Genomic DNA, 25,560 nt, shown 5'->3' on the forward strand with positions numbered 1-25,560 from the left:
CCAACCAATGCCACCATATTTCTCCTCGGTTAGAGGTGGGCGAACAGCCACATTTCCAATCATGGGCCCTAAGTTGGCTCTGTAGTTGTTAAGTGGCCCATCCACTACTTAGTTGTCAGGTCACAGTAGCAGTAGCCTCACCCTATCTAGGTGTGAATGTTCTGCCACTTATTAGTGAGGGCTGGAGGTACTGGGGAGGAAAACACAGAAATGTCTGTAACAAGCTAATAAAATACCCCAGGCCCGTAAGGGGGATTGTTTTCTTTTCACAGAAACAAATGCCTTTTTAGACTTGAGCCGAACTCAATCACAACGCTGTCCATCAGTCATTCTGTTTTCAGAGGGCGCATTTGCCAGGCTGGCATACACGTTTCAGCAAAATGAACCCCACCGTGCAGGTCGACTCCTTGATTCTGCTCTGCAGTGACAGACAGAAAGGCCATCTTCATCTCTGGCCCCTGTTCCTGAATGATGTTTTGGAAGAGCATGTCACTTCTGCACAGGTGATATGTAAGGACACTGCGCAGCCACACTCTGCATAGGGTGGAGAAGAGATTCACCACTACCCATTCGCTTCCCTCTGTCCTGAATCTTCATCTTTGAAGCCTCCTTTGTACAGATGGATTGAAAGCAGACTGCCAGCAAAGCGACTGCATGCTTCACAGTCAGGAGAGTTGTCGGCATCTCCGGAGCCTACTTTGTGCTCAAGGATAGGGCAGTGCTTTAAATGGGCCGGTACTCTCCGGTACTGAGTACCGGCACTTTTTTATTTTGAGAGGGAGAGTACCGGCATATCTCAAGAAAAACGCAATACTTTTAATTGGAGAGTACCGGCACTTCTCAGATACAAGCAGGTACTCTGATAGAGAGTACCTGCACTTCTATTTTTCCATTTAAAGCACTGGCATAGGGACAGCATCGCCATCCTCTGGAACCCACTCTGCACTGATGGACATGAGGTGGAGTGGCATTGAGATGTGTCAGTGATTTCAATGGCTTTCAAATATCCATCCCTTGGTCAAGTCAAATGCTTCTTTGCAAAACGCAACCTATTCAGGGCTCCACATAGGCACGCCTGCCTCAGAAAGAGTGCACTCTTATAGAGCCGGAGGCAATGCCATCCCTACGGTCAGTCAGCTCTGTCAATCTCCAGTCACAAGACCACAGTTCTTACAGAACGATACAAGACACCAGGACGGCTGCAAGACTATTTGAGAAGTGGCGGCCTAGAAACAGCAAGAATGAAAGGGGAAGTTGCTTCTGAGCATGTAAGAGGTAGTTGGATCTGTTTCTGACTGACATTTTGCGGCATCATCTGCAACAGTAACAAATGCCCTTGGGTTGTTAAAAATGCGGCATTGCTTGCATGTAGGCAAGAAATGTCAGTCCTTTGGGTGCCCTTAGCCATGTAATTGTTGCCCGGTGCAGAGCCATCAAAAGGGAGGAAAAGGCGATGGGGCTGATGGCCTCCGGACCCGCACTTTCAAATTTCCCTGTCAGGAGAGGTCTGGCCTGACATTGGTAAAAGGCCAGAATAAGGGGAAGGCCGTAGTTTCTACCAAATACCTCCTAGGGTATATTCTATTGATCCTAAATGTTTTAGGGGTGCATATGGGTACTTTAATGTATAAACAATGTAAAAAAAAAAGAAAAAAAGAAATTGCATGAATGACCTAACTAGGCCACTTTATGTGGGTAAGTGATGAGTAAAAAGCTGGCAGAAACAAATACGTCAGGTTTACTAAAGAATGATATATTTGTGTTTGCACTCACAAGACAAGAGCTTTTTCTATGATGCAATTCCTCTGGTAAGTTTTTCCATTGTCAATGAAACAGACAGCATGTTTCGAGTCTATATTGTTGACTCACCTCGGGGCCGATGAAGAGCCGGCTGGCTCCATGTGATTACCTCTCTTGTACAACGCCTTGAAGCCACAGTCACTGCTAGCGCTCATGTCTCACCTGTCTGCGACTCATGTTTCTCTGTCACACCCTTGTAATCGAAGCCGACGGCCGCCTTGTCCACCTTGTCCTTCTCCACCCCATACCGTCCACCGAAGCCTTTGGAATAATCTGAAAGAAACAGGTTCCATGGATGAATGGTTTTGAGCATAGTAGGCATGGCCGAAGACACAGGGATGGCCCTTCGGGCTTGCCGGCAGTCAAACTGAGTTCAGGAACACGTCTATAGGAAGAGGATGAGCGTGGGGAGAAATCATTGAAAAGAGAAAAGAAGGGTCGCAGTCCTTCCTGGAAGGTCATTATGGAAGGTCAGCCAGAACCAAAACAAGCATTTGCAATGCAACGGGTCACACATTTGCTCGAGTTAGAGCTATTTGCGTTATGAAATTACTAACTGGGCTTTTCTTGCCACACAAACTGAAAATAAAAAGTAAAACAGTTGACATAAGCAAGCTGATTCAAAGCGCCTCCGTGCGTGAAGGAGACACACAAAAGGAAAAAGAAGTTTGCTCCCAGTCAAAGTTATTGGCAAAGGAACAATTAACAGGGTCGGTCCCCAAGCCAGTAACAAAACTGCCCTAAGGAGGGACAAAGAGAAAAGCAGTTACCAATGAAAAGAAAGGCTTTGTGAAAGGCAAGCCCACTAACAGTGATAGTGATGGGCGCGCAGTGTGCGTGGTTAAAGGCCCAGATACATACCAACACGCTGCTATGCTCGACCTAAAAAAGGAATATGCTTCAGTGAAAGGAAAATCATGGTTAACTACAGGAAATGCGGGTGCAGATTATGTGTTAGCAGTGAGTACAGATTGCAATTTGTGGACAGGCTGTCTAGGTTTGCACTGGTGCCAGATACGGATTTTTTTTTTTTAAATGGCTCTACAACGCACAGAGAGCGTGTGGTTCATCGGGATGCTGGATGTGTTTGACTAACGTTGGAGGAAATTTGGTAATGCAGGATGAATATTGAATGTTATGCTCCCCGGTGCCTCAGGGAGGCAGCATATGGCTAGACACGTTAGAAAGATGATCTGTAGCAGCAAAGATATAGCTTGTAATTGATAGAGCTAATCTGTAGAAACCTAGGGGAGCTTTGTATGACTAAGTATAGAGATACCCAGCAATAAAGTATGGATCAATAACAGCAAATGACCCACACTGGGAAGAAACATCTGAGGAGCTTCAAAGAGATGGCTCTGTGCTTTGGCAGACTTGGGAGAATAGGCATAGTCTGAACACTCGGTGAAAGTTGACACTGAAGCACGTATTACTGTAAAAAGAAGTGAAACTTGAATGCAACTCAGAGCAATTTGGAGGAGGAAGTGGAGCTAATTCTAAGGAACTTTGGCTCACAGGAGATGACTGAGAATGGAGAACGTTACTATTGTTACATCCGTGTTTGTGTGGCAATGCGATGTCACACGTGTTAAAGATAGGTAAGATAATAGTTTTGTGGTGTGGTGCGTTTGCTTATGGTGTGCCCTGCTTATATCTTAGCATAAGCAACACTGAGGTTATCTTGTTAAGATGTTACCCCAGCTGGGTTTTGTGATGTCCTACTCCGAAGCTCAAAGGTATGGTTACATATCAAATTGCAATATATTGAGTTTTTCTTTATACTGCTCTCATTGTATAGCTGTGCTTACAATGTGTTGATCTTTTTATATTCTCATTTTGTTACGTAATAGTAAGATAGCTGTGGTTCCGCTGTCATGCTGATGCAATATTCATTTTCCTGAGAGATACGGTTGAAATTACGTTCTCTACATAGTGCTCTTTCGTTCTTAGGGGTATCCAAACACTTCCGTACACTAACTCTCCCAACTGTCCGGCGAGAATGGCAAGGTCGTAAGTTCAGCGGTACCCAGGACCACATTATGGCCTAAATTAATTTATCACCTTCAGGAAGGCCCATAAAAAGGCTCCCCAGTAACACATACTCTGATCCTCAATGGAGAATGCAGTCAGTGAGAATGACAGTCCTTTCCAGGTGACATACTTCACAAGCATAACGGTGGCTTGTCGGATAAGAGTAGCATTGGTGCCTTACTCAAAGTTAGGATGGATTTGTTAGAACTGTATCATTGAAGAGCATGAAATTCGTGGTAAGAGTATACTGTCCCTACTTACTTTTTGCATCATTTACAATCAGTATTGTTTGTACCATCAGGCCTACTGAATACATGTTGGGGGAGGCCTGGCATTATTAGACAAGGGATTATCAGCATCTTTCAGGATGATTTCTCCAGCTTTCTCTAATGACAACAGGGGTCCCATCTCCACCTCACATTTCATTCTGAACCAGAAACCAGGCATCCAGCTGGGCTGTGTAATGTTGATGTGCACCAGTGTCACATCAAATAACGTGGCAGATTGAGCTGAAGTTGAGAGGTCACATTTGTGACTTTTATCAAATAAGTGAATCATGGTAATTTAACAGACCCACTGTGTCTTGTCACATTGGTCACAAACACCTCAACCACACATCATCAAATCGTCATGCTGTATTCCTTATTTTTGGCATCTACTAGCAACGCAGAATTAAGTAAGTAGAATAGCAAATTTCCTGCCACTAGAAAAACCCTTAGGAGAGACCTGGACCGCCTACTCACCAAAAAGAGGGTTTACTGCAGTTCAGGGTTAATGGTGAAAGAGAATCACTAGGGGTGACCTAGATGGCTAGTAGACTTGACTCATGTATGAACCAATCCCATTCTAAAGAGCAAGAAGGCCAAATAGGGCCATGCCCCATAGACAAAAGAAAGTGACAACAGGACAGACCCCGCCAGTATCTGATGATGCTTACTTCTCAAACAATATCGTAAGAAAGAAAGATCCCTTTCTGGTTATGGTATGAAGGCACTTTGTTCAAATACAAGAGCCATTTATGTTCCGTCTGTTAATGAAGGTAGCGTTTTTTTACATAAATTATTTCTATAAACTTTAGGCTTAGTCCAGAACAAAATATACATTGGAGACAAAACAGAATTCTGAATAGTTATTTTTGTCCAAACAGGGAATCATTCTGAAGAATGTGAGGATAGAAACTATGATAGAACAAGAGTGTATTTTGATCTGCTTCTTTCGTGTGTTAGGTGATCAGATGACCATCCTCATCTTGTATAAGCATCAAGGAAATGGCTTCGGTACAGCTGGAGTCGTCCATAAACACCCAATCGGATCCATAGATATCATTTCAACAAAAATGGTAATTTCAGACACTCATAAGGCTTGATGGGAAAACGTTAAAAAAAGAGGTCACCCCCCAAAAAAATGTTTTTGCTTTTATGCATAGCTCCATTTGATAAAGCTATACAGAGTCTTTCAAACTTTCCAGAGCCATATCTAAGAGACCAGAAACATCAGTGTAAGGAAATGCCTCCTTGGCATGGTTGCCCCCTGACTTTTTGCCTTTGCTGATGCTATGTTTACAATTGAAAGTGTGCTGAGGCCTGCTAACCAGGCCCCAGCACCAGTGTTCTTTCCCTAACCTGTACTTTTGTATCCACAATTGGCAGACCCTGGCATCCAGATAAGTCCCTTGTAACTGGTACTTCTAGTACCAAGGGCCCTGATGCCAAGGAAGGTCTCTAAGGGCTGCAGCATGTCTTATGCCACCCTGGAGACCTCTCACTCAGCACAGACACACTGCTTGCCAGCTTGTGTGTGCTAGTGAGGACAAAACGAGTAAGTCGACATGGCACTCCCCTCAGGGTGCCATGCCAGCCTCTCACTGCCTATGCAGTATAGGTAAGACACCCCTCTAGCAGGCCTTACAGCCCTAAGGCAGGGTGCACTATACCATAGGTGAGGGTACCAATGCATGAGCATGGTACCCCTACAGTGTCTAAACAAAACCTTAGACATTGTAAGTGCAGGGTAGCCATAAGAGTATATGGTCTGGGAGTCTGTCAAACACGAACTCCACAGCACCATAATGGCTACACTGAAAACTGGGAAGTTTGGTATCAAACTTCTCAGCACAATAAATGCACACTGATGCCAGTGTACATTTTATTGTAAAATACACCACAGAGGGCACCTTAGAGGTGCCCCCTGAAACTTAACCGACTGTCTGTGTAGGCTGACTAGTTCCAGCAGCCTGCCACACCAGAGACATGTTGCTGGCCCCATGGGGAGAGTGCCTTTGTCACTCTGAGGCCAGTAACAAAGCCTGCACTGGGTGGAGATGCTAACACCTCCCCCAGGCAGGAGCTGTAACACCTGGCGGTGAGCCTCAAAGGCTCACCCCTTTGTCACAGCCCAGCAGGGCACTCCAGCTTAGTGGAGTTGCCCGCCCCCTCCGGCCACGGCCCCCACTTTTGGCGGCAAGGCTGGAGGGAACAAAGAAAGCAACAAGGAGGAGTCACTGGCCAGTCAGGACAGCCCCTAAGGTGTCCTGAGCTGAGGTGACTCTGACTTTTAGAAATCCTCCATCTTACAGATGGAGGATTCCCCCAATAGGGTTAGGATTGTGACCCCCTCCCCTTGGGAGGAGGCACAAAGAGGGTGTACCCACCCTCAGGGCTAGTAGCCATTGGCTACTAACCCCCCAGACCTAAACACGCCCTTAAATTTAGTATTTAAGGGCTACCCTGAACCCTAGAAATTTAGATTCCTGCAACTACAAGAAGAAGGACTGCCTAGCTGAAAACCCCTGCAGAGGAAGACCAGAAGACGACAACTGCCTTGGCTCCAGAAACTCACCGGCCTGTCTCCTGCCTTCCAAAGATCCTGCTCCAGCGACGCCTTCCAAAGGGACCAGCGACCTCGACATCCTCTGAGGACTGCCCCTGCTTCGAAAAGACAAGAAACTCCCGAGGACAGCGGACCTGCTCCAAGAAAGGCTGCAACTTTGTTTCCAGCAGCTTTGAAAGAACCCTGCAAGCTCCCCGCAAGAAGCGTGAGACTTGCAACCCTGCACCCGGCGACCCCGACTCGGCTGGTGGAGATCCAACACCTCAGGAGGGACCCCAGGACTACTCTGATACTGTGAGTACCAAAACCTGTCCCCCCTGAGCCCCCACAGCGCCGCCTGCAGAGGGAATCCCGAGGCTTCCCCTGACCGCGACTCTTTGAATCCAAAGTCCCGACGCCTGGGAGAGACCCTGCACCCGCAGCCCCCAGGACCTGAAGGACCGGACTTTCACTGGAGAAGTGACCCCCAGGAGTCCCTCTCCCTTGCCCAAGTGGAGGTTTCCCCGAGGAATCCCCCCCTTGCCTGCCTGCAGCGCTGAAGAGATCCCGAGATCTCTCATAGACTAACATTGCGAACCCGACGCCTGTTTCTACACTGCACCCGGCCGCCCCCGCGCTGCTGAGGGTGAAATTTCTGTGTGGGCTTGTGTCCCCCCCGGTGCCCTACAAAACCCCCCTGGTCTGCCCTCCGAAGACGCGGGTACTTACCTGCAAGCAGACCGGAACCGGGGCACCCCCTTCTCTCCATTCTAGCCTATGTGTTTTGGGCACCACTTTGAACTCTGCACCTGACCGGCCCTGAGCTGCTGGTGTGGTGACTTTGGGGTTGCTCTGAACCCCCAACGGTGGGCTACCTTGGACCAAGAACTGAACCCTGTAAGTGTCTTACTTACCTGGTAAAACTAACAAAAACTTACCTCCCCCAGGAACTGTGAAAATTGCACTAAGTGTCCACTTTTAAAACAGCTATTTGTCAATAACTTGAAAAGTATACATGCAATTTTTATGATTTAAAGTTCCTAAAGTACTTACCTGCAATACCTTTCAAATGAGATATTACATGTAGAATTTGAACCTGTGGTTCTTAAAATAAACTAAGAAAAGATATTTTTCTATACAAAAACCTATTGGCTGGATTTGTCTCTGAGTGTGTGTACCTCATTTATTGTCTAGGTGTATGTACAACAAATGCTTAACACTACTCCTTGGATAAGCCTACTGCTCGACCACACTACCACAAAATAGAGCATTAGTATTATCTATTTTTACCACTATTTTACCTCTAAGGGGAACCCTTGGACTCTGTGCATGCTATTCCTTACTTTGAAATAGCACATACAGAGCCAACTTCCTACATTGGTGGATCAGCGGTGGGATACAAGACTTTGCATTTGCTGGACTACTCAGCCAATACCTGATCACACGACAAATTCCAAAATTGTCATTAGAAATTGATTTTTGCAATTTGAAAAGTTTTCTAAATTCTTAAAAGACCTGCTAGGGCCTTGTGTTAGATCCTGTTTAGCATTTCTTTTAGAGTTTAAAAGTTTGTAAAAGTTTGAATTAGATTCTAGAACCAGTTGTAGATTCTTAAAAAGTATTCCAACTTTTAGAAGCAAAATGTCTAGCACAGATGTGACTGTGGTGGAACTCGACACCACACCTTACCTCCATCTTAAGATGAGGGAGCTAAGGTCACTCTGTAAAATAAAGAAAATAACAATGGGCCCCAAACCTACCAAAATACAGCTCCAGGAGCTTTTGGCAGAGTTTGAAAAGGCCAACCCCTCTGAGGGTGGCAACTCAGAGGAAGAGGATAGTGACTTGGAGGACAATTCCCCCCTACCAATCCTATCTAGGGAGAACAGGGTCCCTCAAACCCTGACTCCAAAAATAATAGTCAGAGATGCTGGTTCCCTCACAGGAGAGACCAACACCTCTGAAATCACTGAGGATAGCCCCAGTGAAGAGGACATCCAGTTAGCCAGGATGGCCAAAAGATTGGCTTTGGAAAGACAGATCCTAGCCATAGAGAGGGAAAGACAAGAGATGGGCCTAGGACCCATCAATGGTGGCAGCAACATAAATAGGGTCAGAGATTCTCCTGACATGTTGAAAATCCCCAAAGGGATTGTAACTAAATATGAAGATGGTGATGACATCACCAAGTGGTTCACAGCTTTTGAGAGGGCTTGTGTAACCAGAAAAGTGAACAGATCTCACTGGGGTGCTCTCCTTTGGGAAATGTTCACAGGAAAGTGTAGGGATAGACTCCTCACACTCTCTGGACAAGATGCAGAATCTTATGACATCACGAAGGGTACCCTGATTGAGGGCTTTGGATTCTCCACTGAGGAGTATAGGATTAGATTCAGGGGGGCTCAAAAATCCTCGAGCCAGACCTGGGTTGACTTTGTAGACTACTCAGTGAAAACACTAGATGGTTGGATTCAAGGCAGTGGTGTAAGTAATTATGATGGGCTGTACAATTTATTTGTGAAAGAACACCTGTTAAGTAATTGTTTCAATGATAAACTGCATCAGCATCTGGTAGACCTAGGACCAATTTCTCCCCAAGAATTGGGAAAGAAGGCGGACCATTGGGTCAAGACAAGGGTGTCCAAGACTTCAACAGGGGGTGACCAAAAGAAAGGGGTCACAAAGACTCCCCAGGGGAAGGGTGATGAGACAACCAAAACTAAAAATAGTAAAGAGTCCTCTACAGGCCCCCAAAAACCTGCACAGGAGGGTGGGCCCAGAGCCTCTTCACAAAACAATGGGTACAAGGGTAAAAACTTTGATCCCAAAAAGGTCTGGTGTCATAGCTGTAAACAGCATGGACACCAAACTGGAGACAAGGCCTGTCCCAAGAAAGGTTCCACTCCAAACTCCAATCCAGGTAACACTGGAATGGCTAGTCTCCAAGTGGGATCAACAGTGTGCCCAGAGCAAATCAGGGTCCACACTGAAGCTACTCTAGTTTCTGAGGGGGGGTGGATTTAGCCACACTAGCTGTCTGGCCGCCTAACATGCAAAAATACAGACAGCAACTCTTAATTAATGGGACTAGAATAGAGGGCCTGAGGGATACAGGTGCCAGTGTCACCATGGTGACAGAGAAACTGGTTTCCCCTGGCCAATACCTGACTGGAAAAACTTACACAGTCACCAACGCTGACAATCAGAGAAAAGTACATCCCATGGCAATGGTTACTTTAGAATGGGGAGGGGTCAATGGCCTGAAACAGGTGGTGGTCTCCTCAAATATCCCAGTGGACTGTCTGCTTGGAAATGACCTGGAGTCCTCAGCATGGGCTGAGGTAGAACTAAAAACCCATGCAGCAATGCTGGGTATCCCTGAACTGGTGTGTGTGAAAACAAGAGCACAATGCAAGGCACAGGGTGAACAAGTAGAGCTGGAGTCTGGAAGAATGGCCCAGCCTACCAAGAGGAAAGGAAAGTCAGTTGGGAAACCAACTGCAACACAGCAAAAGAAAGGGAACCTCTCTTCTCAGGAAGAAGTTCTGCCCTCTGAGGGAACTGAGCCTTTGGAGCTTGAACCTTATCAGGTTGAGCTCTTAGGCCCAGGGGGACCCTCAAGGGAGGAGCTGTGTAAGGGACAAGAAACCTGTCCCTCTCTTGAAGGCCTTAGGCAGCAAGCTGCTGAAGAGTCCAAGGGCAAGAAAAATGGAACACATAGGGTCTATTGGGAAGATGGACTCCTGTACACTGAGGCCAGAGACCCCAAACCTGGTGCCACTAGGAGAGTGGTAGTGCCTCAGCTGTTCAGAGAGTTCATCCTAACATTGGCCCATGACATTCCCCTTGCTGGACATTTGGGACAAACCAAGACGTGGGAGAGGCTAGTCAACCACTTCTACTGGCCCAATATGTCCAACATGGTTAAGGAGTTTTGCCTCTCCTGCCCCACCTGTCAAGCCAGTGGTAAGACAGGTGGGCATCCAAAGGCCCCCCTCATTCCACTTCCAGTGGTGGGGGTTCCCTTTGAAAGAGTGGGTGTGGACATAGTTGGTCCACTAGAACCTCCCACAGCCTCAGGAAATATGTATATCCTGGTAGTAGTGGATCATGCTACCAGGTATCCTGAAGCTATTCCCCTTAGGTCGACTACTGCCCCTGCAGTAGCCAAGGCCCTCATTGGTATCTTTACCAGAGTGGGTTTTCCTAAGGAGGTGGTGTCTGACAGAGGTACCAACTTCATGTCAGCATACCTGAAACATATGTGGAATGAGTGTGGAGTGACTTATAAATTCACTACACCTTACCATCCACAAACTAATGGCTTAGTTGAGAGATTCAACAAGACATTAAAGGGCATGATCATGGGGCTCCCAGAAAAACTCAAAAGAAGATGGGATGTCCTCCTGCCATGTCTGCTTTTCGCTTACAGGGAGGTACCACAGAAGGGAGTAGGGTTCTCACCCTTTGAACTTCTGTTTGGTCATCCTGTAAGGGGACCACTTGCCCTTGTTAAAGAAGGCTGGGAGAGACCTCTCCATGAGCCTAAACAGGACATAGTGGACTATGTACTTGGCCTTCGCTCTAGAATGGCAGAGTACATGGAAAAGGCAACCAAGAACCTTGAGGCCAGCCAACAGCTCCAGAAGTTTTGGTATGACCAAAAGGCTGCACTGGTTGAGTTCCAACCAGGACAGAAAGTCTGGGTTCTGGAGCCTGTGGCTCCCAGGGCACTCCAGGACAAATGGAGTGGCCCTTACCCAGTGCTAGAAAGGAAGAGTCAGGTCACCTACCTGGTGGACCTGGGCACAAGCAGGAGCCCCAAGAGGGTGATCCATGTAAACCGCCTTAAACTCTTCCATGACAGGGCTGATGTGAATCTGTTGATGGTAACAGATGAGGATCAGGAGGCAGAGAGTGAACCTCTCCCTGATCTTCTGTCATCAGACCCAAAAGATGGCACAGTAGATGGAGTGATCTACTCAGACACCCTCTCTGGCCAACAGCAAGCTGATTGTAGGAGAGTCCTACAACAGTTTCCTGAACTCTTCTCCTTAACCCCTGGTCAGACACACCTGTGTACCCATGATGTGGACACAGGAGACAGCATGCCTGTCAAAAACAAAATCTTTAGACAGTCTGACCATGTTAAGGAAAGCATCAAGGTGGAAGTCCACAAGATGCTGGAATTGGGAGTAATTGAGCGCTCTGACAGCCCCTGGGCTAGCCCAGTGGTCTTAGTCCCCAAACCTCACACCAAAGATGGAAAGAAAGAGATGAGGTTTTGTGTGGACTACAGAGGGCTCAATTCTGTCACCAAGACAGATGCTCATCCAATTCCTAGAGCTGATGAGCTCATAGACAAATTAGGTGCTGCCAAATTCTTAAGAACCTTTGACTTGACAGCAGGGTACTGGCAAATAAAAATGGCACCTGGAGCAAAAGAGAAAACAGCATTCTCCACACCTGATGGGCATTATCAGTTTACTGTTATGCCCTTTGGTTTAAAGGATGCCCCTGCCACCTTCCAAAGGTTGGTGAATCAAGTCCTTGCTGGCTTGGAGTCCTTTAGCACAGCTTATCTTGATGATATTGCTGTCTTTAGCTCCACCTGGCAGGATCACCTGGTCCACCTGAAGAAGGTTTTGAAGGCTCTGCAATCTGCAGGCCTCTCTATCAAGGCATCCAAATGCCAGATAGGGCAGGGAACTGTGGTTTACTTGGGCCACCTTGTAGGTGGAGGCCAAGTTCAGCCACTCCAACCCAAGATCCAGACTATTCTGGACTGGGTAGCTCCAAAAACCCAGACTCAAGTCAGGGCATTCCTTGGCTTGACAGGGTATTACAGGAGGTTTGTGAAGGGATATGGATCCATTGTGACAGCCCTCACTGAACTCACCTCCAAGAAAATGCCCAAGAAAGTGAACTGGACTGTGGAATGCCAACAGGCCTTTGACACCCTGAAACAAGCAATGTGCTCAGCACCAGTTCTAAAAGCTCCAGATTATTCTAAGCAGTTCATTGTGCAGACTGATGCCTCTGAACATGGGATAGGGGCAGTTTTGTCCCAAACAAATGATGATGGCCTTGACCAGCCTGTTGCTTTCATTAGCAGGAGGTTACTCCCCAGGGAGCAGCGTTGGAGTGCCATTGAGAGGGAGGCCTTTGCTGTGGTTTGGTCCCTGAAGAAGCTGAGACCATACCTCTTTGGGACTCACTTCCTAGTTCAAACTGACCACAGACCTCTCAAATGGCTGATGCAAATGAAAGGTGAAAATCCAATCAGCCCATTAGAATGATACATGGCTACGATGACAAAAGCAACAAAACGCATTCCGACAAGCTAGGCAGACTCTTCCTGGTACATATAATGATAACTTTAAGACAAAAGCAATAATGAAAGTATATTTCTTTTCTAAAAAGTTTTCCTCTGTGAAATAACAAAAATACGATACTGCACCAGGATGTCAGAGTGCTTGGTATATACTGTTGACGCACATAATACACACGTGTTGCAACGAAACATCATTTTCACATAGGAAAATAACATTCCAATTCAACATTACCACAACGTTCACCTCACTGGTGTAGATCTCACAGAACGCATGGCATTAAGGGATCGAAATGGCTGGAACACGTGAAGGGAGAGAATGGGTACTATAAATCCTTAACTGATCTATAGCATAACAAAATATACTTTTTCGAATCAGTCCTCATCTCTAGCTTCCCAACCCTCCTCCTTCGTTAGAAAGGAATGTGCATCAGGGAGCGCTCGCACAGGGACTGCGCCCACTGGTCACTGCATGGTCCGCTGCCGCTAACAATCTTAGGGCCTGATTACAACTTTGGCGGAGGGGGTTAATCCGTCCCAAATGTGACGAATATCCCACCCGCTGTATTACGATTCCATTATATCCTATGGAACTCGTATTACAGCGGCAGGATATCCGTCACATTTGGGACGGATTAACCCCCTCCGCCAAAGTTGTAATCAGGCCCATAATGCCTTTTAACTTTAGTATATTTCTGTTTTCTAATATTCTTTATTGATTTGGGTTCTTTTTAAAATCAACCATACTGGCACTGCGCACACACACTTCATATTTCACACATTGATTCTTGAGGGATGCTCTCTTACATTTTAAAGTATATGTATATGCATCTGTACATTTAAAATTAGTGTTAGGATTCTAAACATAGACCAAGAACTATTATGAATGTGTTTCTAATGTAGGTTTCTTCTAGCCATGCCTAGCATGTATGTATAGATCATATAAAATTATAAAAAATGCATTAACAGATCAAACATACATGTTTGTTTCTCCGAACAAAGTGTTTTTAAACCTTAACAAGATACAGGTCCTTCTTTCTCATAATTCTTCAAGCCTCATTACAAAAGGATTGAGTGTGGATAAGATATTTATCACATTCTATAAAAATCCAACCCCACATGGGTCTGATTTTATTGGGCGTGATAAACAGCACCTTTTTTCAAATAATAGCAAAGAACAAACAGATTTTGGTGCATACCACAATAAAATCCACATGTCCAGTTATTAACTAAGCATTTGTCCAAAATTAAATTCAGGTTTATTTAACGTGAGAAAACTTAACAGGGTATGCAAGTTATTTCACATCCAGTAAATACCAGGTGCCATAAACTTTGCATCAGTGAAATTCCAATGACTGGACAAACAGAGTTTGCTCAGGGATTGGAAGTATCTGGGTCACTTGTAATGAGTACCTACTAGTCAAGCCCAACCCCCCGGTCATAAAGTTTTTTACACCTTGCTACTATACAGTTCTGGAATAGTGCACTAGGAAATACTCACCAAGACCAAAAACAAAATCACCTTGGGTACCTGATACAAGAAGCTTTAGTCATGTATATTACTGCATGAATGTGTGGTGTATATATATTTATAATAATAATAATATGGATCCGGTGGTGAGCCGTGGAGTGCTATAATGTCTCCGGAAAGATATGATTTAAGCCTGCTGGACAAGTATTCTCTAGTTACTCTAGGACTAGAGTGAGGATGGCCTTTATCAGTGGAGTTGATACTTTTTGTAGCAGGCCCCTATAATCGAGCAACACGTCAGAAGGAGGTGTGCCAAAATGCTATTAGCACAGACACCCATGGTGTTTGAGATCCGCAGAGTAAATGAGAATTAGGATTGCATGAGGCATAGTACATAAGAAAACCATATCTTAATAATCTATCAAATGACACCTTTGAAAAAATTCTGCTTTTGGAGACAAATGGATTTACCTGGTAAAATCAACTCTGCTGATTTATAAACCAACTTGATGTTTTAAATGCATTGGGCCAGGAAGAGAAGTGAAATCAGTTCTATGTCGACCCCATTATCTTGATCCCCACATTTTATGTTTGACACCCGTGACATGCAAAGGCCTGATTCAGAGTTTGATGGACGTGTTACACCAGCACAAATGTGATGGATTTCCCAATCGCCTTATTACATGTGCATTAAATCCTTTGTCACTTATGAGAATGGCGAACGGGATACACTCCACCTTTGTGGAGAAGTTACCTGTCCGCCAAATTCTTAATCGGGCCTAATGTTTCGTCCAGATGTAAAAATGAAACGAGCAAGAGCCATGGTGAGCTTGTGAAGGGGCCCTTTGTGGTGAAGCTGTCTCTTTTCCAAGAGCAGGGTGGACTTCAAGAGTGAATAGGGGAGATGTGAGAGGACCCAGAGGAGGTCAGGCTATAAGTTAATTACCCATTTTTTACTTGGGTAGAAATGGTGAAAGTGGAAGTGCAAAGGAGAAAGAAAGTGGGAGGAAAGTGAATGTGACCTATGCATGTATGAGGAGGTGCATTTTCCTATTTGCAAACCCTTTACCACACTCACAATAACTGTGGTGTACCACGACTTGTAAGGGAAGACAAGGGCAGTTCTAGACCAAAGTAAGATTACAATCAGCACCTCCCGCAATGGGATCCTAATTGCTCATACAAATACTGAACATTGCCTCCAGGCAGTTGGTTTGGATGAGAGGACAATCTTACTTCACCTACGTCGGCAAATACCCAAGCACCAGCCAAGAGTGAAAGCAAAGCACATCTTGTGGTTACTTTGGTCTTCAGAACATTTCGAAGACTGGGAGGCAGAAGTTCAGGAGTGGCAAGGGTGCGCAAAGCCTAGTTTGACGAACATGCGCATTATGGTAGTACACCTACCTTGCTGGGATGCGTGTTTCTTGACTTCTCCTTTATATTCAAACCCCACAGCCGACTGGGGGAAAAGAAAAAACACAAACATAAGTATTTCTGTCTTGCAATAAAACAGATGCTGAGTGTCTTCTGGATCATCTGAAGCACACCTCCATCTTACACAACTTATTTTGAGGAGTATTATGTTCAATCAATAACCTTCATGCTTCCATGACTCGGTGGTAATTTTCACACATGAAGTCTGATACAACAGGACAAGGAGAAAGAGTGGTTCTTACCGACACCACACTCTGCACACTACAAGAACCTTACAAGAAAGCTGAATATAGCTCTGAATACCAAGAAGCCTGAGTGTTTCATTCACTGTGCTTGTGGACAGGATTTAATTTGGTCACTCAATGGTTATAGGTTGACAGGGTCAATTGGTGGGTAATACTGGATGGGGTCGCTACGTAGTAAGTTTTGCAAGAGAGCCAGTCTCAAAACATTGCAACAGCACTCAAACTACATCTGGGGTCCAAATTCCCCCCACTCATCGATCCACTCTTTCAATTATCTACTGACTCTCCTTTTTCATCCATATGATTCATCCATCCAAATCTTTTCTTGCTTCCCTATTCATTCATCAATCAATCTGAATCTTTAGACCCACCCAGCTCTTCAACCACATTCTTTCACCTCGTCAGGAGCAGCTCCTCCATTAAGGCAGAGGGCCATCGCCCCACTAATTGAAATGCCCCCAGGAAATGCCCTGGAGATGAAAAATAAAATGGCAATAAAGTTAATTTCGTCCCATTTTATTTTTCACTAACCCGTGTCCTGAGCTGAGTGTCAGGACTGGGAGGGGCCATTGTTGCTGCACTGAAGAGTGGTGGGCTGGGCATTTAAATTTAAAGAGGCCATGTCACTTTGGCCATCTGGCTTGTGACGGCCAGCCAGACATGCACACTTTAAACCTCTCCAACCCAGCTGTCTTCAACGGCAGGGCTGAGAGCGCGCACAGGTCTACAGTGCCCTTGGGAGTGCTGACAGAACCTTCTCCATCCAATCCTGGCACTTCTCTCATGCTGGTTAACAGCATGACAGCAGCACCAGGACTGGGTAGGGGAGTTGGCTTGGGCCTCCGCTGGAGGAGTGAAGAACACCGGGACCGGAGCGAGGACATGCAGCAAGGTAAGTGTCTATTCTGTTTACTTTTTTAAATTTATTTAATGTGCTAATGTGCACCTACTCGCCGATATGCATTACATTACCATTTTTAAGTTTTCAAGTTAAACATTTTAACTTTAAAATGATTATGTAATGCATGTCAGCAATTTAGGTAAAGTAATTGCGAGTGCATGCACTCACCTATTTATCCGCCTCACTATTCTCCACAGTTGTCAGGCACAACTGCGCCTCACTCCCTCCAATCCTTTTCCCTATGTGTTTACCTCATACTGACTCCAGGCTGCTAACCTTTGTTATCTATCTCAGTCTTATTTGAATCTCCATTTGTGATGTATTTTCTCTCCCACTCTCTGTCCTCAGTATTTTGCGCGTGCTTGACTTGATCCTGGAATTCGCCTAACAGGCTTCCCTCGTTTCCTTCTCAACTACTTACCATTCTTCTGCATGTTTTACCCTTCCCAGGCTTTCTCCGCCCCGTTATTAAGTTCTCAAGCGCCTTGAGGATTAGCAATGAAACTGTAATAATGCAACTTCATATTGTAGCTAAAACGCTAAGATTTTTTGTCCCAATTGAATCTGCTTTAAACACAAATTATGGAAAAAATAACTTCAGGATTACAGAACGCATAATTACTGGGTCCAGCTGGTTGGAGGACTTAAAGAAGGGAGTAAAGGGCTTTAAGCAGGATGGACTATTCACTAATTCCCCTTAGATTCCAAAATTTAAAGTAAAATACATACTTCCTCTCTTGCATTTTTTTCAATTGTCCTTACGTCCTTCACTGTGGCACTTTTATTTATTCTTCCTATCTCATTTCCAATACTCACCTTGTCTGTCCGATCCTTCTGAACACCGTATTTGCCCCCGAAGCCCTTGGCCGCATCTGTCTGTGAAGAGTGTTTTTCCACATTTGCTGTGTAGTCATGGCCCAAGGCACTCTGGGAAATAAAGAGAACAGTTGGGAGTTACTATCATTCCAACCTTATTCACTTATAACTGACAACATAGACCTTCCAGGGTCAAGGGTATCCATACTAGCAGAAAACTGTCATTCACAAAGTGATTCGCAAAACATTAGCGTTTTTGGAACGTGAAATGCTATAGAAAATGCTTGGAGAGTCATAATGTTCTGGCCAAATCGCAGACCTCAAACCTTTTTTCACTAAACAGTACCCTGTCGAATGGAGGAACTTCATGTTTCCCTTAAATTGGTACTGGCACAAATTTGTAGTCAGGCCATCAACAAATCTTAGTGACCTTGTTGCAAGAGTGGTGGTCTCATTCAGGAGACTACTTTGTATTTTTTCTCTTTTGTCTTACTAAGTACATTAACTTAACTTCGATTTCTCTGGCATGGCATTAAAACATTTTAAAAAGTGTCATGACAACACCTGGGTATTGTGTACAAATGAGTGTCACTGCTCAGTGCATCACACAATTGCCTAAAAAAACCTCAGGACATCCACGGCGGACTTAACTACAAAGCACCACAGCCATGGAAGAGGGACTCTCCGTCTCCAACTTTTACCATCACTGCCTACTCAGCTCACTGATTCCGAGCCTCAGGGTTCCAGGTGGGAAAAGTAGCACAGAAGATCTGAGCATTACCTATGCATCATATGCAGGAGCGTGGCTTGAGCAGTATGATTGATACGACAAGCAAGGCACACAAGAGGGGCTTAAGAGGCAGTGGAAAGGGAGAGGAATGAGGATTGGTAGGTGTACTAAGTGAGAGAAAGCACATTATCTTGTGAAAAAAACAACATTTTTGAAGTCCTTTCAAACAGAAAGAGGGAGTGTGGGTGTGGGTGCTTTTTTTGGTCTTTGTGCCTAAGAATTCCTGGTGAAATCTGACAGACACTGCACTATACCCCACTGAAAGCACCTGCACCCAACTATTCATCAGAAAATACATGTATAAGCCGGGTATAACACCCCTCTCCCCCCCGACCCGAAGCTACACCCCTGATCATATGCGAGGGCTACACTGTTGACCCCAGGCAAAAGATCTCTTCCTCAACTTAAAGGGTGAAAATGTTAAGGATCTCTCAGTAACTTTTACCCCAGAGTCCACTGCAACTTACAAAGGCGTAGGGAGGTGTCTAAATGAGAAGATTGACCAGAAGCCTAACATTTATTCAGAAATGGACATGCTGAATACTCCATGTCACAGAGCTGATGAATCGATGGACAATTTCAGGACAAAACTGTAGAAGCTGCTGACTTACTGCGAATTTGACAAGATCAACAATGAAGAGGCCGTATATCTGTGAGTCATTGAAAGCTTCTACTCCACAGCATTCTGCATGAAGGTTCTAAAGGAGCCCCTCACACTTGTGAAAAATACTCCACATGGTCGAGAATGATGTATGAATGGTGATGCACACTGTCAACATAGAAGGACAACTGAGCAGGCACACCAAATGGCTTCTGGAGGAAACCTTAGGACAAGAAGGCGTACTCAACATTCGAAGGTGAGACAATATGCTGATGTTGAGGTCTGGCCTTCCTCACAGTCAGCCAGCGATAACATAGATGTAACAAAGAAAACCACTTTGCAAGTGTGTGATGAGTAGGGACTGTTGGAGTTCAAAACCATATTCAAAGTGGCAAGAGAGACCGGGACACAAGCTCATTCGATATGGACATTTAAAATCATGCCTAATCCATGAAACAACATCCAAAAAGAGTGGACGACAAATGCCTACATTTGATGTCAAAAGCCCCAGCACCTGTTCACCGAATACGTCAACTCTGTGTGGAAGATAAAAAGGAGATCACAAAGGAGGCCCCAAATGCAATACGAATGAGAAAGAACAGCACCATGTTTCTTTGGGACAGTGGAGCTACTTGCATGATCATGTGTGTCACTGAATACGACAAAATGTCAGTGCAGCCAAAGCTGTCACCATTTAAAATAAATGTCGTGCAGAGGGAGTGAGGCATTTGGTGACAAACAGGATAATTCTGCGAGACTCCGATCAACAGCACTACTCAGGAAGAGGTCCACATATTCAAAGGTACTGGATCAGCACCATGCCTTCTCAGCAGTGCCATAGCAAAGGGGAATAGCAGGGTCTGCTCGCCTCAGGCACTCCTTGTTGTATTACCTACTTTCTCATCCTCTGCACTCTCAGACTTTTACCTTGTCCATCCGGTCCCTCTCAGTTCCAAATTTTCCTCCATAGCCATAGGAAGCCTTGGGCCCTTCCTGCAGCTCCTTTTTCTTCAGAACATCATGTTCCTCGGATACTTTATTTCTTAGTTCATGGATGCTGCATGAAACATTTACAGGTTATTGTACATTTGGAGTTTTCATGAAATAATATGCTCATATTTGATTTTTAAAGTACTTAGTACTCATAAGGTATTCCAAATCTCCTTATGCAATCTAAAGAGAGTAAGGGCATTGAAGATAGAAAATAATATTGCCACTACATTATTACGTATAGTCCCCCACCCCAAAAATGTGAGCGTGGTGTTTTTCATAGGCAAGATTACCGGTGGACATACCAAAGGTTAGGTCACAAATTAGTCACGACACAGAAACAGTGATTGATGTCTTGCACTGCTACTGATGCACAAATCTGTGGTAGCACAAAATGACCATTTGGCAGGGTCCTGTCCCATTAACTACAATAAGGCAGTATTCTGGTTGCAAATATTACTGGTGGGCTTTAAATACACAGCTGGAGTACATTTACTTGTGTGCCTTTTCTGATCCCGAAACATTCTGACCTTTGTGAACGAAGTGCTGAGTATTAAATGATATATGTTAATTTATATTTTACAGTATAGGTACGGTCAGTATATAGAAGTAGAACTTTATTATTCTCAATGTCATATCTAATATATTTATCTGTCTTTATTTATATAATTATATATATATATATATATATATATATATATATATATATATATATACATATATATATATATATTTATATTCCCCCAGTGAAAAAAACCTCTGAACACCTTTCGGGGTCGGTGCTTCATACAGTATCCACAGAAGCCTTCAGAAACCACAAACAGAAAGGGCTGCAAATCGATCGCTGCTTTTCAGTTTTTATTTATCCAACATCTTAACAAGAATTACAGGTCAACACATTTTGGCATTATAGCCTTACTCACAAGTATGTTGATTCCAGTTATGCCCACAATAAATACATAATCATGTGTAGTGACTTTTCATTTAAATGGGTGGAGTAGCCCACTTGGGCTTGATACTGTATAACAATAAGAGTGCTGATTTTATTACAAGGCACGGAGGCGAGAATTATGCTTTATTTTCTTGCTTTTATTCCAACAGCAGCCAAGAAAAAAATACAACTCTCAGCATTCTTAGCTGGAGAACTACAAAACATTGTCATAAAGGGAGAACGACCAATCATAATAAAGTACAACTATAAATGACTTGACTGGGAGCAACAAGTCCTCTTTTCCGCTGCTCGCAGTCAAGATAAGTATCATTTTTTTCTCAGTTAGCAGTATAATTATATAAAGTGTTTTGGATATATATTTATTTGTTTATAGGTTTAGTAAGTGTTTGCTTTTCCTGCTTACACTTATTATCTGTTTTGTTTCCATAAACGTGACGTTCCATGAACAACGCTGTCGGATGACAGCACGTGCTCTGCTAACCGTTATCCTTTGATAAGGGTGTCGGCAGGTTAGTGATTGCGGCACCAGTGGTTACCTATGAGAAGAACAGTCTCTCCTGCTCTTCACCGCTTCCTCGCTGTTTTCATCGACGATTTGAGTCGGAATTGAACCGAGTTCCTTCTCCGGCTGTTCCAGTTCTTCGACACGCCTTCATTTAGTCAATAAGGACTGTCTCCTCCTTTGGCTTCTTTGGGAGTTAACCCTTTCCTCTCAGGTTTAGTTTTTCTCATCCCAGTTATTAACCTTTTGGTGCCCTCAATCTTATTTATTTTAATTTAGCCATTATTTGCTAATTCTTAGTTATTTTAAAATGAAGATTCTGTCTGAAGAAGAGGAAACTCAATTATTTAAAGAAAATTTGGATTATTTTATTAAAGATTCTGTCCAGAAAGTTGTTTCAAATTCAATGACTGATTTTTCAAAATCATTAGAGGGTTCTGTTAAAAAATTATTGGCCATACATATCTCTGGTACTGGTTCCAAAAAGCCCGAAAAAGAGATGGCAGATAACTCAACTGTGAATAATGACTCTCTTTCCCTATTTTCTTTTTCTGAATCTGGCACTTCCAATAACTCAAAGTTTCCTCTTAACATAACTCAGTTGGGAGATACGGATGATGATATGGGTGATTCTGATTTGGATAAGGATGATCCGGACACAATGATCTGGTCAGGGCCTATGGAGAAGAGGTGAAAAACTTCTCTTATTGAATTGGGAGAGTCTTCAAAGTCTAATAGCAGTGTGGCTGGAGTAATTTTGTTTTTTTTAGGTCAACCAATGTTTGATCCTGCACTTATCCGTCATCCGAACTCCACTGAGTGGTCTCCTTGTGAGCATGTTGCCTCGTATGTTTCAAGGTAATTAAGGCGACCTCTGGACAAATTACCTCGTCATAGATTAAGATCTGAGTGTCCTAGACCGACTTTGCCTAACAATATCACTGCCACTCCATCAATTGACCCATATTGAATTATATTTTTCACTAAATTTGGCAAAGACCCCAAAAGAGGGGTAGATAGAGCCTGGACCAATTGCCAAGGCAGACTGTTGGATCTTTCTGGTCCTCTTATGAGAATTTTAGATTTAGCCAAAGAGGCTAGGATTGAGGGCACCAAAGTCGACCCTATAATTTTATCCAATTGGGCAGGAAAGACACAAAAGCTTACTTCTGAAGATTGATCCCAAGTTAAGCAATTTAGCCTCTAAGGAAATGGGTCAAGAAGCTATCGGGCTACTTTTTGGAGACTTTTATCGAAGAACTCAGCAAGTATGTGCCCACTTTTGCATCCATTGACAAAGCTCAGACTTCTCTGCAAAACATTTTCAACAATCGGGTTTTTGGCAGTGCCGGCAAAGGCAGGAGCCACTTTGCTGTCCAATTTATCCCAAGAGGTGCGGTCAATCAGACCAGAGGCTCCTTAAGTTCCCAACAAACTTTAAACCACAGTTGTATCCACAGAGGAATAGACCTTTCAGACACCGTGGCTACAGAGTCAGAGGACTCCAAAATCCAGGTAGGAGGTCCATGTTCTAGCCAGTTGTTAGTAGGGGGTCGGACAAGCTTATTTGTACCAAATTGGCAGATGATAACATCAGACCTGTGGGTTTTGCAAACTATTACCGGTTATTGTATCGATCTTTATGCGACTCCAATGGAAGAGTTTCTTCGAAAACCCCTTTTGTTTTCCAAAGAACAAGAAATTCTTCTCACACAAGAGATCCAATCCTTCCTTCACAAACAAGCAATGGAAAAATGTTTCCCTCATCCTCTAGGTTTTGTAAGTACTTTGTTTTTAATTGGAAAGAAAAACAAAAAAATTCTGTCCGGTGATAAATCTAAAGTCATTCCTCAATTATGTAGTGTACCATCATTTCAAGATGGAAACTATTCTACATCCCAGGGATTCGTTGTTACAAAACAATTGGATGGTTCGCTTTGATCTTCAAGAAGCGTATCTTTCAATCCCGATCCATCATTCTTTCAGGAAGTTTCTTCAGTTTCAATGGAAGGGGTTGAAGGTAAGGCTTGCAGCCAGGACCTGCAAGCGGGTCCTGCACACATCTCTTTGCCAGCAGACAAGCCCCAAAGAGCATGGCCTTCGGGCAGTGTGCAGCGGAGTTGGGTGCAGCTCCTCACCTATGGCTGGGCCCAGCCCCCAAGCCCTTGCTACTTGCCAACCCCCTGATGTGCACAGCGTTTAACTATGTGCTGCAAGGGTTGAATCCAAGGCCTGCCATGCAACCGTGCTATGAGCCTAGGCCTTGCCCCCCAAACGTCTGCCGGCAGCCAAGCCCCACTGCACACTGTCTTTGGCTGCGGCATTGGCGGTTGGTGCAGGGCAAGTCCCTTTGCCCAAGTCCTGCACCCAATCTTCTTTTGGCTGCCAAGCTCCGCTGCATGCAGCTTTTGGCCAGGCCCAGCACCCACCCACATGTAATCTGCCTTCTATTTTCTGTTCCTCTATATACCTGCTACCTGTGCCCTGGGGTCAACCACTCGTTATAGTTCTCCCTTACCTTGGAACATTTTTTTTCCTCAACGTAAAAGTAGTGACTGATAACTGATTCACAAGTTGTTTACAAAATAGTTAATCCTGACACATAAAGTGGCAATTCATAATCACTTTCTAATTCCAGAATCTTGTGCCGGTTTTTACATTTCTCCTGGTGTAGGTCTACAGTTTTACATGCCTCTGGACACCTCTCAGAGCTCCCCCAGAGTTCGACATATCTGAGGGGGAATTGCTGTGAATTGTTTTCTTGAATAGATGAAATAATACTGATAGAGAACGTGCTGCATTTGAGCATTTTTTTACATAATTGAGATAATCTTGATGTATAACGTGGTCCTTCATGCCGCATAATCCTAGTAGGTCGGACAATGTTAAAGCTCTGCAGAGCGGTTTTAGGTCCGTCCTTATGCTAATAGTTCCACTTTTTCACAATTCTGTGTAATATGAGTTTTAATACCACAAAACTTGCTATTTATATTAATATTACAACTGTTATTTAGAGAGTTTATGTTTGTAACTTGTTATCCACTGACTCTTTCTAAGCTGTAAGAAGACGGGTGACAGTGCGCTCATGCAGAGTCCTCCAGTGCAGATCACTCCATTGCTCTCTGCTACAGTGGTGCAGTGGCACGTGCGTCAAGTGTGTCTGTGCATGTAGTCTGAAGCCCAAACGTGCCCACCCACGTGCAGTAGTGTAGCAAGGATGCCTGTTGGGCCCTACGACAAGCAAGGCGTGTGTTCCCCTAGTTTGCCATCAACATTTTCGTGTTTTAGTGGAAACCGGAACAGTTCAAACTACCGACGTTTGCTGCTACTCGTTTGAAATTGACATTTGGTGATTAAAAAAACAGATGGGGCCGACTGGTTTCTGTCGACAGTAGAGTTTGGCCGAGTCCAGCGCTGTGAAGTGTGTAGCTAGATGGGACCTGTGAATAGAATAAGACAGGCTGACACCACTTAGACCGCATTCCACGTCACTTGGGCTCCACATATCCTAATAAAGGCCGCTTCTCTTTAAGAGCCACAGCTTCCCCTTCCGGCAGCGCGCCACCACCCGCGCGCATTGGCCGCGCTCAGTGCTCGGAGCACGTGCACTGTGCTACCTCGTGCCGCGCACGCCTGACAGGAACCGCCCTAAAGACCCAACACACGACGCGAGAAGAGCCCCTGGATGCGGTCGACAACCGGGCAGAAGCAAATGTATTTCACTACTCCGGAAGAACGTGACAGCTTCGCACTAAAGAGACACAAGAGCAGGAGAAACAGAACGGACCAGACTCATGCTAAGATATTACACAGGGGCTCAGGGGAACAAACTAGAAGCGCCCACCCTACCGAGACACCAGCACACGAGGGCAGGCTGTACTGATA

General features: G+C 44.6%; 1 protein-coding gene across 1 annotated transcript in view; it reads right to left on the reverse strand.

Annotated features, from left to right (window-relative positions):
* Positions 1 to 25,560, reverse strand: part of LOC138288168 (src substrate cortactin-like) — a 113,397-nt gene that overhangs the window by 48,662 nt on the left and 39,175 nt on the right. Inside the window, exons 4-7 of the mRNA XM_069229480.1 lie at positions 20,159 to 20,288; positions 17,841 to 17,951; positions 15,849 to 15,903; positions 1,963 to 2,073 (exon numbers count right to left, since the gene is read on the reverse strand). Of these exons, the coding sequence (XP_069085581.1) occupies positions 1,963 to 2,073; positions 15,849 to 15,903; positions 17,841 to 17,951; positions 20,159 to 20,288 (407 nt within the window). The remainder of the gene's footprint in view (positions 1 to 1,962; positions 2,074 to 15,848; positions 15,904 to 17,840; positions 17,952 to 20,158; positions 20,289 to 25,560) is intronic.

This window comes from Pleurodeles waltl, chromosome 4_1 (assembly GCF_031143425.1).
Source record: "Pleurodeles waltl isolate 20211129_DDA chromosome 4_1, aPleWal1.hap1.20221129, whole genome shotgun sequence".
NCBI lineage: Eukaryota > Metazoa > Chordata > Amphibia > Caudata > Salamandridae > Pleurodeles > Pleurodeles waltl.